The sequence below is a fragment of the Artibeus jamaicensis genome, unplaced genomic scaffold (genome assembly GCF_021234435.1).
Source record: "Artibeus jamaicensis isolate MK-2021 breed Jamaican fruit bat unplaced genomic scaffold, CSHL_Jam_final contig_60, whole genome shotgun sequence".
Lineage (NCBI taxonomy): Eukaryota > Metazoa > Chordata > Mammalia > Chiroptera > Phyllostomidae > Artibeus > Artibeus jamaicensis.
In genome coordinates this window covers 11688165-11704672 of record NW_026521900.1, presented here as the reverse complement: position 1 = coordinate 11704672, position 16508 = coordinate 11688165, and the positions used below count along the sequence as shown (strand labels likewise).

The 16508-nt window shown below is 37.1% G+C and overlaps 1 protein-coding gene across 3 annotated transcripts in view; it reads right to left on the bottom strand.

Moving 5' to 3' along the window:
- CLCN5 (chloride voltage-gated channel 5) overlaps nt 1-16508 on the bottom strand; it is a 191146-nt gene that overhangs the window by 54258 nt on the left and 120380 nt on the right. For all 3 annotated transcript variants that reach the window (XM_037159059.2, XM_037159067.2, XM_037159066.2), the window contains one exon: nt 7576-7722. In XM_037159059.2, coding sequence (XP_037014954.1) covers nt 7576-7722 — 147 coding nt within the window. The remainder of the gene's footprint in view (nt 1-7575; nt 7723-16508) is intronic.

Sequence of the window (16508 nt, the reverse complement as noted above, 5' to 3'; positions counted from 1 at the left end):
AGTCTAACTGGACCCCAAGATGTTTTCCATTTCTCTCTGGAGACATACTATGATCTTTTTTTTTGAGAATGTAGCAGAACAGTCTATGGCCATACCACTCTGAATGCGCCTGATCTCGTCTGATAATGTGGCAAAACAAACACAACTGTTACTTGGTGGATTTCATGTACCGGCATGGTTTTCATTTTTAAAGACTGTTTTTCCTTCCCTGGGACATTGGAAGGTTTTGTTGAGGCTCCCAGGAGTGGTCCAGGCATGTTGTCACATGCCCGGGGGCCATAACCTGCTCTCATAGTCCACCTGGGCTTTGAAGTCACTCATGACTCTCTTCTAGTTTATTTCCCATATCTAACTGATCCTATCAATCCCCCTCTGAAATTTCTCCAGAATGCAATCCTTCTCCATTCTTGTTGTCTTAATTCAGGCCTTTTGATCTTTTGCCTAGATTTTTTAAAAATAATGGTTTAACTGATCTTCCGGGCTCCAACCTACTCTTCCCCCAAATCCATCTTTCACACTGCTATAAATTCTCTAAACACAAATCCAATTATATTATTTTTCTGTTTTTAAATTGTTGATGACTCCTTGTTTTCAAGATAAGGTCCAAAGGCACCCATAATCTGGACCCCACCTAGATTTCTAACTAGATCTCCTACCCTATCCCCTGCTCTCCTCCTTCCAACTCCAACTGCCATCATTCCCACCCCAGGAGCCTCAGACTTCTGAAATGCAGACTACGTTTGTTGAGTAGAAAAGACTGTCTAATGCTGCTGCACCTATACCTCTGTTGCTCTCTGCCAGGAATGTCTCCTCATTGAATAGTTAGAGAGTGGAAGCAAGGCACACTAAGTAGAAAGACAAGGAGGTGAGGAGCAGAAGGGACTCAAAGGGCATTACTAAAACAGCACAGTGCTGGGTTCATATCTGGATGCTCCATAAATATTAAATGGGTGAATGCATAAATCATTGAATGAATTGATCATGAGGTGTAGGCTGCTGAGGCAGGCAAGTGAGAACCTATGGAATATAAGAACAGCTCTGAATTGTTTCCTATTACTCAAACCCTTTTTCTATTTTCTTCTCTCTCCTCTTCTTTCAGATTTCCATGTTTATGTTCCTTCTAATATACATACTACTATACCACTACCTCAGATGTGTTTAACCATGCCATTCACAATTTATTTATTCATTCCTCATAAACCAATCCCTCTAGCCATCTGGAAAATGCAACCTCTATTGCCTTTTCATGCTCCTTTCAACTAATCTTTTTAGTACATGCTATTGTGCCTGGTAGTATTTTATGCACAGTTTTACCACCAAGTATCAAGTACTTTTGATCATTTTGTTGTTATTTTTATTAGGAAATCCCATGTGTAAACATTAAATAAAGTAAGAACAATTTAAAAGAAAAGCAAGAAAGTTATATAACTATACATTGCAGTGACTAGACTGATTTTCAAGGCTCATGGAAAGCAGCATCATTGTTTTATGGTCAGAACTTGTAAACCATAAGCAGTCATTCTCTTTTAAAGACTACTGAAAAAGAAGTAAAGGACTCTACAGTCACAAGCAATGGCAAAATCTTGTCTGCCTCACTTTCCTAGTCTCGTAAATGTGAGCAAAAGATACTTGCTTTCCCTGATCACGTACTGAGAGAAATGTGAACACACAAAAAATACTTTGGTGATCCAAATGCTATATGAAATCATTTTGTATTACAAGCAATGATGATAGCTAAGTTACACCACTCCAGTTTAGCCAGAAGGCTTAAGGAGAGGTAGCCAGTTTAAGTTTATGGAAACCCTAACTGACCACTTCACTATTGCCAGTAATTGTTATAATTGAGTCACTATGATTGTAACTACACATAAGTGGAAGTGACACACGAACACATGTCCCTTTTATAGAAGTAGGCAAATACAAAAAATCACTAAATACTAAACCATGATCTTTTTTTCATTGTTGTTCAATGACAGTTGTCTACGTTTTCACCCTACCATACACCCCCACCCCACCCATCCCCACCACAATGAAAGAATCTTTCTTTTTTGAACTTTAAATTCAGGCACTCTCTTCTGTTAGTTTCCTGAAATACCTTCTTTACTAGGCAAATTTCTTATGATTCTTTTGAATGTACAAGGGATTTTTTGTTTGATTTTTTTCCTATTTTTTATTTGTTTGAATTTACTGGGGTGACACTGCTTAATAAAATTATATAGGTTTCAGGTGTACAACTCTATAACACATCATCTGTATCTTGTATTTTGTGTGTTCACCACCCAAAGTCAAGTCTCCTTCCATCACAACATTTATCTTCCCCTTTACCCTCTTCTACCTCCCCCACCCCACTTTCCCTCTGGTAATCACCATACCATTGTCTGTGTCTATGAGTGTGTTTGTTTGTTTTGCTTAATACCTTCTATTTTTCACCCAGCTCCCCAATCCCTCTCCCTGCTGACAGCTGTCAGTCTATTCCCTGTATCTACAAGTTTGTTTCTATTGTTAGTTTATTTTGTTCATTAAATTCTATATATGTAAAATCATATGATGTTTATCTTTCTCTAACTGGCCTGCAGTTTTCATACTGGTATGTTCACCCCAAGTTATTCACCTCCTGGGTGAGAACTTCCCTGACCTTTCTAACTAGTATTATTCTCGTTATTTTCTATTATAATTCTGTTTATTTCCATGCTAGTACTAATCACGATGGGTAATTAACTAGGCATCTGTTTGTTTACTCATTTACCCAACTAAATCTAAATTCCAGGTCATCTTGGATCTTATTAAAATTAATCCCACCAATGTATCCACAGTGCCTACAATAGTGCCTGGTTCACAGAGGTGCTCAAAAAGTATTTATTGAATGATTGGGTGAAGGAGTTTGTCCTCACAGTTAATCCAAACTTCTTAGCATGGCATTCAAGTCCCCAACTTATTTATCTGGGCGTATATTCCACCTTTTTTATATCTCTGTATTCATGGCTATTGATATCTCAGGAAAATCTTGCTTTCTGCCTGGCATTCTCTTCTTCCTACCAAATAACTAATCTTTCAAGGCCCTTTTTGAACACATGAAATCTTTTCCAGTCCTCCACAAAAAGGAGGGCAGATAAAGATACACACAAACACATACAAATAGAATGCTTCTTCTACTAAGTCCTTATAAGAGCTATAACACTTATGTTATAACAGGAATTAAAAATAATAATAGTAACAACTATTTACTGAACATTAACTCAATGCTGTGCACAGTTATAGGCACTGTATATCCTGAAAACAACTCTAAGAGGTAGGAACTATCATAAGTCCTTAGGTATATGTTTAGCTAGCTGGTATCAAGGAAGGCATATTGCCTTAAAACCTTGCTAACTCCCAGAATCTCACAAAGTATCTACAATGCCATATGTATATAATGCAGATTTGCTAAATAATAAATTCTGACAGTAGTTTCTGGTCCTCTGGCTTTACTTTCAGAATGACAACCTGAATCAGTTAAAAAGCCAGACAGTAGTTGTAAGTAATCATATAAATTTAATCTTAAAATGATGCAGTCCTTTCTAACTACAAGAAACTCAGAAATGACAAAAAAGGGTAATATACTTAGCTATATAGAATTTTAAAATATTTACAGATTTTGTGTTCATTGTAAGTATATTATTTTTTAACATTTTTTATTTTTCAATTATAATTGACATACAATATTATATTAGCTTCAGATGTATAACCCAGTGGTTGGACACTATATGACTTACAAAGTGATCACCCTGATAAATCTAGTACCCCTCTGACACCATACATAGTTATTACAGTATTACTAACTATATTCCCTATGCTATACTTTACATCACTATGACTATTCCGTAACTAACAAATTGTACTTCTTTTTAAAAAAATTTTGTTTATCTTTAGAGAGGGGAGGGGAAAAGAGAAAGAGAGGGATAGAAACACCATTGTGAGAGAGAAACAACAACCTATCCCTCACACAAGCCCTGACCAGGGACCAAACCCACAACCCAGGCATGCACTCTGAGCAGAAATTGAACTGGTGACCTCTCCTTGTGAATGCCCAAGCAAGCCACACCAGTAAGGGCTCAATTTGTACTTCTTAATCCCTTCACCTTTTTCACCTACCCCCCCCAATGCCCCTCCCATCTGGCAACCATATAAATTATCTCTGTATCTATAAGTCCGTTTCTGTTTTGTTTATATTATTCTTCAGATTTCACATACAAGTGAAATCGTATGGTATTTGTCTTTCTCTGATGACTTATTTCACTTAGCATAATACCCTCTAGGTCCATCCACACTTTTACAAATAACAATATTTCATACTTTAAAAAAAATATTTTATTCATTTTATTTTTAGACAGAGGGAGGGAGAAAGTGAGGGAGAGAAACATCAAAATGTAGTTACAACTCACATGCCCCCATATTGGGGACCTGGTCTGCAACCCAGGTATGTGCTCTGACTGGAAATTGAACTGGCAACCCTTTGGTTCACAGGCTGGTGCTCAGTCCACTGAGCTGCACCAGCCAGGGCAGATTTCATTATTTTTTTATGGCTGAGTAGTATTCCATTGTGTAAATGTACCAAGCTTTTGTTATCTACTTGTACATCTATGGTCACTAGGATTGTTCCCATATCTCAAGCTATTGTAAATAATGCTACAATAAACATAGCATTGCATATATTCTTTTGAATTAGTGTTTTGAGTTTCTTTGGACAAATCCCTAGAAGTGGACTTCCTGGGTCATAAGGCAGATACATTTTTAACTTTTAAGGAACCTCTGTACTGCTTCCCACAGTGGCTGCGTCAACCTGCATTCCCACCAACAGCGCACAAGGGTTCCCTTTTCTCCACATCCTTGCCAACATTTGCCATTTGTGGATTTATTGATGATAACCATCCCGACAGGTGTGATGCAATACCTCATTGTGGTTTTAATTTGCATCTCTCTTATAATTAGTGTTGTGGAGCATCTTTTCATATGTCTATTGGCCATCTGTATGACCTTTTTGGAGAAGTGTATATTCAGGCCCTCTGCCTTTTTGAAAATAAGGGTTGTTTGTTTTTTGGTGTTGAGTAGTATGAGTTCTTTATAAATTTTGGATATTAGGATATAATCCCAGCAGTAGAGTTGCTGGATCAAAAGGCAGGTCCATTTTTAGTTTTTCAAGAAAATTACATACTGTTTTCCACAGTGGTTGTACCAGTCTGCAATCCCACCAACAATGGATTAGGGTCCCCTCCTCTCCACAACCTCTCCAACACTTGTTGTTTGTTGCTGAGAACCCTAAAACACCAATCCAAAAGAACCTATGCACCCCAATGTTCATAGCAGCACAATTTACAATAGCCATGTACTGGAAACAGCCTAACTGCCTGTCAGTAAATGAATGGATCAAAAAATTATGGTACATATACACAATGGAATTCTATGCAGCAGAGAGAAAGAAGGAGCTCCTACCCTTTGCAACAGCATGGATGGAACTGGAAAGCATTATGCTGAGTGAAATAGACCAGGTGTTGAAAGACGAATACCATATGATCTCACCTTTAACAGGAAGCTAAACAACGAAACAAATAAGCAAGCAAAATAAAAACAAAGACACTGAAATAGAGAACAAGGGGACAGTAACCAGAGCGGAGAGTGGAGAGAATTTTAGGGGAAAAAAGGGAAGGATTTACAGGAACTAGTATAAAGGGCACATGGAAAACAACTAAGGGGGGTGGAAATGGGAGGGAGGTGGGGAGCACTGGGAGGTGGGTTGGGATGGGAGTAAAAAACAGAAAACTGTACTTGAAAAATAATTAAATAAATTTTAAAAATTAATTTTGGATATTAACCCCTTAACAGATGCATTATTGGTAAATATGTTATTCTAGTAGGTTGTCTCTTCATTTTTTATGCTTTTCTCTACTCTACAAAAGCTTTTTAGTTTGATATAATCCCATTTGTTTATATTTTGTTTCCCTGGCATGAGTATTTTAATATTAAAAAACAAAGTTAGCCCAGGTTAGTGTGGCTCAGTGGATTGAGTGTTGGCCTGTGAACTGAAGGGTCGTTGGTTTGATTCCTGACCAGGTCACATGCCTGGGTTTCGGGCCAGGTCCCCAGTAGGGGGCATGCAAGAGTCAATCTCTTGTACATCAGTGTTTCTCTCTTTCTCTTTTTCCCTCCCTTCCCCCGCTCTGTGAAAATAAATAAATAAAATCTGTTTTTAAACAAAGTTAACAAAAGCAAGCCAGAAATGGAGAAAGATCTATTTAACCTACATTAGACAAAATATTAATAGTATGATATGAATAGGAAATTTTGAAAAGGGAAATTTATTTTTTTTCTTTTTTTTAAATTTTATTTAGTTACTTTTCAAGTACATTTTTTTAATCTATTTCTCCCATCCCACCCCACCCCCCCACCCGGTCTCCCCCCTCCCTCCCATCCCCCCCCAGTCCTCATCTCTGTGTCTTTCATACTTGTTCCTCAAAATCCCTCCCCCTTTGAAAAGGGAAATTTAAATGATTAGTAAACATGAAAATATGCTCAACCTCATAAATTTAAAAAGGCAAAATGTAACTCAATAATGGGAATTTATTTATTTTACTTATTATAATGTAAAGGTTAAAAAAGAATTATGATATTCAGCATCAGTAAGGCTTTGAGGAAATAAACAGTCTTACACACTCATGGTACAGAAACACTTTCATATACATAAAAGATATTTGTGTACACACACACACAACACACACACAAGTTTGTTCATTGCAGCACTATTTGTAATAGCAAAAGATTAGAAACGACTTAAATGTGCAACAATACAAGCTTGGTTAGATGAACTATATGGTACTGCTATACTATGAAATTGTATGTAGCCATGGAAAAGAATGATGTTACTGGATAGTCAAACAATGGATGAGGGAAATTCTCATTTTATAAATGTATTCCAGACACTAATAAAAAACCTTATTATAAAAATACAGACAGGATTTGAACAAACATTTAACCAAAGGGGATATAAGGTTGGCAAATAAGCATATAAAATGATGGCCAATATCATAAGCCATTAGGGAAATTAAATTAAAACCATTATGAGATAACACTACATATGCTATTATATACATAGCTAGTTTGGATGCAAAATGGTACAGCCACTCTGGAAAATGGTTTGACAGTTTATTATAAAGTTCAACATACATTTACCACATGCCTCAGTGACCCCATTCCATGGTATACTACTCAGCCAGAAAAAGGAATGAACAAATTGGATAAATTTCCAAGAAGTTAAGCTGAGTTAATAAAGTCAGTCTTAAAAGGTGACACGCTATGAGACTCCATTTTTATATGACATTCTTGAAAACAAAAAAAGCTATAGGGACAGAGAATAGATCAGTGGGTTGGAGGTAGGAAGGTCTGACTGCAAAGGGAGTGTTAAACTGTTCTGTATCCTGGTAGTGTTGGTGGATACAATCTATGCATGAGCTAAAACTGACTATGCACCAGAAAATAAATTTTACTATATGTACATTAAAAATAATCTTTAAAAAGATAAATTGTCACCAGCAATAGTGATACCTTCTATTTCTCCATCTAATGGAGGAACATCATCTCTCAAGGAGAAATCCATAGCTGACCCTGGTATGTACATCAAGTCTTCATCACTGGAGCTGCTCTGGAAGCTATTGAAACTCCCCTGCTGAAAGCCTCTATTATCCATGGCTCCTGTGCAGAAAGAAAAACAGGAGGCTTATTACAATGACTTCCAAGCCCCTTACTATTTATTATTTTTAAAATTGTGGCAAATACACATAACGTAAAATTTACCATTTGACCCATTTTTAAACTAGACAATTCAGCAGCCTTAAGTACATTTACATGTTGTGCAATCATCATCACTAGACATTTCCAGAAATTTTTCATCATCACAAACCAAAACTCTGTACCCAATAAATATAATTCCCTACCCTCTTACCAGCCCTGTATAAACTCTATTCTCTTTCTGTCTCTATGATTGGCTGATTCTGGATATGTCATACAAATAGGTGGGGAGATGGGGTGGGGGGGCTGGGATGGGAGAAATAGACAAAAAATGTACTTGAAAAATAATTAAATAAAAATAAAAAAACCCAAATGTAGTAATATAATATGTGGCCTTTTGTGTAAGGCTTCTTACACTTCTCATTATGTTTTTAAGGCTTATTCATGTTATAGCATGTATCAGTACCTCATTCCTTTTTAGGACAGAATAATACCCATTGTATGACTATACCACATTTTGTTTATCCATTCATCAGCTGATTGACATGTGGGCAGTTTTTACCTTTTGGGTTGCCATTTATCCTTATGTATTTTTTCATACTCTTATTTTGATGATATAGAAATATAAACTACTTAGTATATCCAATTACCCTCCAGATGCAATGTACCTCCACTTTGCCATGTAGCTGATAGCAGTTTTTTTTGAGAATCATGCAAACTAACCAACCAAGTGAGAGGACATGTGTACAAAACTTGTAGCAGTTCACAGATAATCAATTGAAGAAACATTATCTATGCTTCTGAGTCTGCCAGAGCCCCTCACACAATATAGGTACATAGAAATATTGGATGAAAGAGGCATACTGTGCCATTCAATGTTGTTCTCTGATCAAGAAATTAATATTAAAGATAAAACATTTTTACATCCAAGTATGAATCTTCAGATATGTTTTACTCAAAGAATCTTAGTATATTGAATCAAAAAACATCATTATAGCCAACTTTAAGTGATCTACAGTTCCCCCCTTTCAATTTTTTAAAATGAAATGTTGATTGAGAATCATAGCAAAGTTCTATTGGATTACGCAAATAATATTCCTTTTGAGGCCTTCCAACACTTTTAAGGAAGTTCTTACTGTATATTATCAGAATCATGTGTGTTTAATTTGGTAAATCTAAATAGAATAAATTAAGCAATAGGCATGAAAAACTGGAATCATAACAGATAAATTAAATAGTTTAAACATATACCATAAAGAATAAAGAACAAACATTTACCAGGTACTTATCAATTTTCAGGCTATGTGCTTAAAATGAACACTTTCACTTAATTTTTCCAAAGATCTTATGCAATGGCATTATCACTCCTAGCAAAGATAAGGAAACTGAAGCTCAAAGAGGCTAAGTAACTTGCCCAGTTGGTGTTCTGAAAAACTTAAACTCTAAATCATGTGTTCAATTTCACAATACCTCACTTGTAATAAAGAGACCAGCCTGACTGAAGTGTGAGTGACATCTATGAACCACCTACTATGTACAAATCATTGTGGGATAATGAGACAGGTACAAAAATGATGCTAGAGCCCTGGCTGGTGTAGCTCAGTGGATTGAGCATAGACCTGGAAATCAAAGGGCTGCTGGTTCGATTCCAAGTCAGGGCACACGCTTGTGTTGTGGGTCAGGTCCCTAGTAGGGGGTGCGTGAGAGGCAACCACACATCGATGTTTCTCTCCCTATCTTTATCCTTCTCTTCTCCTCTAAAAAGTAAATAAAATCTTTTTAAAATGATGCTAGAAAGGCCAGATGAGATGAAGATTGGGAGACCAAAGATTTGGGGATTATCAACATCAAGGTGATGGTTGAAACCAAAAATAGTCCAAGGAAAACTTGTCATTTACTTATGGATAAGGATGAAAATAAATAAAAGAAGTGCATTCCCAATACCCTTCCTTCAAATCCACAAATAACTTGAACTCTGTGCAGATGTGCAGATGTAAACTTATTATTTAATAAGTTCCCCAGGAACATTACCATGCTAATGTGGTTACATATGGTCAGGTAAAGGTATTAGTAATGTACAAAATTACTGATCATAAAACCATTTCCTCAGCTACAAAAACTCTAATAATGCTATGTGGATCAAATGAGTACTAGGACACTAAGAATCTGTGCTTTGTGGTCTTAGTGGAGCTCTTTCACTGCTTCTAATCCTTCATCCTTGCTGGACTCTTCCCCCTGCTCTATCCTACTTCCTTCACTCCCCTTCTTCAAGTCCTCCTACAATAATGCACTTAACAAATTCTCTGTCTCAGCTGCATTTCTAGGAGTCCTGACCTAACACAGGATCCTTAGTAGTTTTTTCCTATTACTAACAACACATAAAAATCCCTGAATCTCTGTCTCCCCTTCTTGTCATCCAAAAAGAAATGTCTTTACTCTAATTTTTTAAAAAGTCCCTCTATTTTGCTCTGGATTTGACTGAGATAGCAGCCCTTCCCAATGTTACTCTGATTTATAGAAGCCCCACTCCTTATCCACAGGGAATATGCTCCAATACATCCAGCATATTCCTGGAACCACTGATAGTACCAAACCCTACATGTATGTTTTTTTCTTGTACATACATACTTATAGTAAAGTTTAACTTATAAATTAAGCACAGTAAGAAATTAACAGCAATAACTGATAATAAAGCTGGCCAATTATAACAATATTCTGTAATAAAAGTTATGTGAATGTTCTCTCTCTCTTTCCCACCCCCCAATTGTGTATCTGGCAACTGAAATGGCTATTAAGTGACTAACAGGTAGGTAGCCGATACAGTATGGATACACTAGACAAAGGGATGATTCACACTCAGGGTGGAATGGAGCAGAACAATGCAATATTTTATCATGGTACTCAGAATGGTATACAATTTAAAATTTGTGTACTATTTATTTCTCTAATTTTCCACTTAATATTTCTGAACCACCGTTGACAATGGGTAGAAATGCAGAAAGTAAAATTGGATAAAGGCAGACTACTGTCCTTAAGTTTACCCTTTAAAAAAACCTACTATCTATAGCTCTCATCTCTATCTCAGGCTCTAGTCCTGAATTCCCAAGAACTCCACTTGACATTTCTGTTGCTACTTCAAACTTAATAGCATAAAAATGGGGGTGAGGGGAAACAAATAACATTAACTTAAGCACAAAAAATAAAATCCAAAGAAAGCATGTTCCCTGCCCTCACCCTCCACATCAACTTTCCTTTTAAAATGCAGGTGGCATTAGAGTCAATATTTGCAGTTAAGTTTGTCTAATTCTGGGATTTACTATGTTCAATGAACCTATAAAAAGCATTTAATGTCAAGAATAGGTATTCCAGGTTTCTAGAAATCTTAGCTGAAAATAAACACCATTTTAGTTGATGAGAATAACTGGGTCTAACAGGGCAGCACACCTCAAGAGGTTTCCTTTTTGTTTAAATTTATTAAATGCCCATGAATTCCATATAGTGACTGGCACTGAAAGAAAGCAAGACAATCTGTAAAATGATGCAGAATTATTTCCCTCTCTCTCCACTGTTTACCTGTCTCATTTGGGAAATGATTTAAAATACACAGTTCTAGCAACTTTATATTAGCCAAACAAATAATAGAAAACATATGGGGAATCTAAAAATAATTTATATTTATCTGTGGGGTATGTCCTATAGTCATATTTTCAGATGGGTATAAGCATTGTTCAGGAAATTCTTTAAAACAAGATAATAACGGTTCAAGATGAAGATTCAGCAAAGGGGAAGCTGGAAAACTTACCAGTTTCCCCATAGAGACGTTTCAAACTCCTTCCTGTAACCCACTAACAGAGAACAATTCAGCTAAATTGAGTTGCCTCATTCCAAACATTTCCTGGAACAGCTATCTGGTTCACTAGGTTATAAAGTGCTTCCTTAATAAGTACATAGAAATAAAGGGCCAACAAAAGAAAATTAGAAGAAGGAAGTACATAAAGCAAAACAGATGCTATAAATGGGAGTTCAACAAAGGAAATAAATACAATCAGTAAAATTCAAAGTAATAATTTGTCTGTGGATAATCCATTCTGGTACAGTCTTTGGTTTTATTTTTCAGATATTAAGTAAGTTCAAGACAAAATGTTAAAGCAGCAGAAAAATGAGGAAATCATTTAAAGTTCTTTAAAGCTGAGATTTGAACCCTCATCTATTTGAACTCTAAGCTCAGTGGTCCTTCCATAATACTTTGGGGCTTTGCTATGACATGATGTTCTAGAGAATGGCACATCTGGAAAATATCAAACCTGTAGATGACCACAAGCCTGAGGTCAGCCAGATTTTATGGCAGGCCAAGAACAAAGTAAGGGAATTTTGATTTATTATCCCAACTGGTGGATTACAAACAGGGCTTATCATATAATGGAGGCCTAGGGAAGGAAACAATCAGGGAAAAATGTTTTGGTGGATATTTGTGTTATACAGCTTAAATTTGCAGCTTAAAGGCACTTTCAGTGCCTTTTGTCACTTTCTTGCTTAAAATCCTAAGTTGCTTCCCCAAGTGCTTACAGGGTCAAGTTTAAATTTCTTTTCATGGCATTCAGGGCCCTATCAAATATAGACCCCATCTACCCAAATAGACGTATCTTCCACTACAAATGTGTTATACTCCAATAGGCATGTACTTTTATGCCTCCATAACTATGCTTAGGACAGATGCTCTATCTGGAATTTCATCCAACCCCCTATCCTTTTTTTCCGACTGCTGAAATTCCACTCAGTTCATCTAGGGCCAGTTCAAACAGGCTTTCCCCTCAACATTCCCTGGTCCAGACATCTACAAGGTGGGGGCAAAAAAGTGAGATTATTTTCTGGAGTGTGGGCCCCTTGTAGTATAGGCTTCTCCTACTAGGTGAATGTTTGACAAACCCATCTGTATCACTAACTGGCGCTGTTGTGAGAGCCTGCATTTGGCTCCAGTGAATTTTTTTGAAGACTCTTTCATTGTGTTTGCCCATTTCATGATGGGTGATTTACAAGCACACTTGCCCAGACAGTGCTAAGTGTTCAGCAGTTTTTGACCAAAAATGGGCACGACCTCTGTGCCTCACCCTCCATATCCTATTAATCCCAAGCAACTTTTTAAAAATATTTTATGTATTTTTTTAGAGAGGGGAAGGAAGGGAGAAAGAGAGGGCAAGAAGCATCAATGTGTGGTTGCCTCTCTCGTGCCCCCCACTGGGGACCTGACCCACAACCCAGGCATGTGCCCTGACTGGGAATCAAACTGGTGACTCTTTGATTCACAGGCCAGCACTCAACCACTGAGCCACACCAGCCAGGGAAAAATATAATTTTTTTAAAAGCCCTCAAGGTCACGGATTCTGGAGGGACACTGGAAAAAGAAAGACCTGAGGGAGGTGAGACAGCCATGCAAATATATACAAGATGAGTGTTCCAGGTGGAGGGACCTACAGTGCAAAGGCCCTGAGGCAGAAGTTTTCCTGGGTATTTTCAGATGATCAACGAGGCCAGGGTAGTTGGAACACAGACAGCCAAGATTAGAGCTCTGGAAAGTGAGGTCAGAAAATTAATGAGCATAGCTGGGGGACAGATGGGGCCACAGTAACTTTTACTGAGGAGGGGAAGCCACTGCCTCTAATGCAAATTGCTCAAGGCAGAGGTCTGGCCTGGCTCATCTCTGCATCCTCTTCAGCATCTAGCACAAGTATTTCACAAAGAAAATGTCAAGGTACAATTTTTTTTAAATAAAAGTATGTCAAAACATGGCATTGTGTGGCCTGCAGGGCACAGAATTGTAAAATGCCCATTTTGGTCACTATCTCAGGCAGAGAGAGTTCCAGTGGAGAAAGGTAGGAAATATAGGGCCAGGTGGACAAATGTAGGCAGGAAACAGGTGGATCACTGGGCAAAAAAAAACAAAGAAATAAAAAACAAAACATGAAGACTATCCTAAGTATAACATTGAACGTGATAAGAAGTGGTACACACATAAAATCACCTTTTCCCTACACACTATACTTTGAGCTAGTTGAGGAGAGGGTGCTAAATCTGTGTTCCTAAGTGCCTCACACAAAGAGATAGCTCAGTAAATAATCTAGTTTATACTACAATTCCAGTTTTAGTTACTTTATATGGACTTACCTAAGAAAAAGAAGATAAAAAAAGATGAACAGTGAAAGGACAGCAAACTCACAGTTAGTAACAACCACACCTAAAACAAAAGCAAACTAAGAGGACAGCTAGATCAGGAGCAGAACCATAGAAATGAAGATCACATGGAGGGTTAGCAACAGGGGAGTGGGAGGAAGAGAAGTGGGGAGAATGTACAGAAAATAAGTAGCATAGACAGTAGATAGAAAATAGATAGGGGGAGGGTAAGAATAGTAGGGGAAATACAGAATCTAAAGAATTTGAGACACGTGTTCATGAACTAAAGGGGGAAATGGTGAGGGAGGGGCATGCAGGGTAGAGGGGAATGGAGGAGGGGAATAGAACAAATGTAATGGCATAATCAATAAAAAAGTTTAAAAAAATAAAAAGATCCAATTTGGAGGGAAAAAAAAAAGAAAAGCAGAAATGAAGTGTTAATTATGGAGCGTAACCTCTGAGATGCCATAGAAGATGCTTATTTAGGAAGTGTGGATGAATCCTTAACCCAAGGTACCTTCTCTACCTATCAGAATTGTGGTCTTCATCTGTGAGTCATCTTCACAGATGCATAGGGGTTATAAGAAAACACAGGACTCAAAGCAAGCATTAACAGAGCAGCAGTTCTTAAACTTTCTGGTCTCAGGATCCCTTTAGTCTTAAAAATTATTGAGCAGCACTAGCCTGTGGAATACACTAACCCAGTCCTCCAAATACTGGAGACACTACCCTGTCAAGCTTGAGTCTAGCAGAAAGGATTGTTGGCTACACCCAACACTAACTTTAGGTGTGCTCTTTCTCTGAAGAAACTATAGGCAGACACTCATACAGACATTGAACTGTGAGGCCTTGGAACGTGGGCCAGTCATCCCCCTCATCTGGAGGCTCAGTTAGCACCACCCCCAATGGGAGACTGTTTTGTTCAGCAAAGTGGGAATGGAAGGATCATAACTCAACATAATAAAGGTCATATATGACAAGACTACAGCCAATATTAAAATCAAGGGGTAAAAACTAAAAGTGGTTCCCTAAAGAACAGGAGCAACACAGGATGTCTGCTTTCACCTCTCTTATTCAACATAGTACTGGAAGTCCTAGCCACAGCAATCAGACAAGAAGCAGAAATAAAAGACATTCAAATTGGAAAGGAAGAAGTAAAATTCATTATTTGCAGAAGACATGATACTGTATATAAAAAATCCTAAAGACTCCACCAAAAAACTACTAGAACTAATAAATTAATTTGGTAAAAAAGCAGGATAAAAAATTAATATTCAGAAATCAGTGGAATTTTTATACACCAATAATGAACTATTAGAAAGGGAAATTAAGAAAACAATCCCATTTACTATGGCAACAACAATAAAAAATAAAAGCCCTGGCTGGTATAGCTCAGTGGATTGAGCACGGGCCTGTGAACCACACAATCACAGTTCGATTCCCAGTCAGGGCACATGTCTGGGCTGCAGGCCAGTTCCCAGCAGGGGACTCATGAGAGGCAACCATACATTGATATTTCTCTCCTTCTTCCCTTCCCTTCCTCTCTAAAGATAAATAAATAAAACCTTTAAAAAATAAGTTACCTAAGAACAAATTTAACCAAGGAGGTAAAAGTCCTGTACTCGGAAAATTCTGGAATACTGAAGAAACAAACTGAAGAAGATGCAAATAAGTGGAAGCATATATCATGTTTGTGGATAGAAAAAATTAACACCATTAAAAGGTCCATATATACTATCGAAAGCAATCAATAAATTCAATGCAATTCCTATTAAAATACCAATTGCATATCTCATGGATCTAGAAAAATATTCCAAAAATTTATATGGAACCACAAAAGAGCCTGAGTAGTCTCAGCAATCTTGGGAAAGAAGAACAAAGTTGGAGGTATCACACTATCTTGTATCAAACTATACAAGGCCACAGTATTAAAACAGCATGGTGCTGGCATGCATACAGATCAATGGAACAGAATAGAGAGTCCAGAAATAAACCAATACCTTTCTGGTCAATTAATAGTTGACAAAAGAGGCAAGTATGCACAATGGGGTAAAGACGGTCTCTTCAATAAATGGTGTTGGGAAAACTGGACAGAGAAAAAAAAGTGAAAACAAACCACCGACTTCCACCATACACAAGAATAAACTCAAAATGAATTATTAAAGACTTACAAGTTGTAAAACCATAAAAATTCTAGAAGAAAACACAGTAAAATGTCAGACATTTCTCATAGGAATATTTTGGCAATATATCCCCTCAGGTAAGGGAAACAAAGGAAAAAATATACAAATGGAACTGTATCAAACTAAAAAGTTTTTACACGCCAAAGGAAACCATCAACAAAATGAAAAGACAATCCACTGAATGGGAGAACATTAGCCAATTATACATCTAATAAGGGGTCAATATTCAAAATATAGAAAGAACTTACAGAATTCAACACCAACAAAACAAACAATCCAATTTCAAAAATGGGCAAAGGATCTGAAAAGACAATTCTCCAAAGAGGGTGCAGAGATGGCCAACAGACATATGAAAAGATGTTCAATATCACTAATCATCAGAGAGGTGCAAATTAAAAC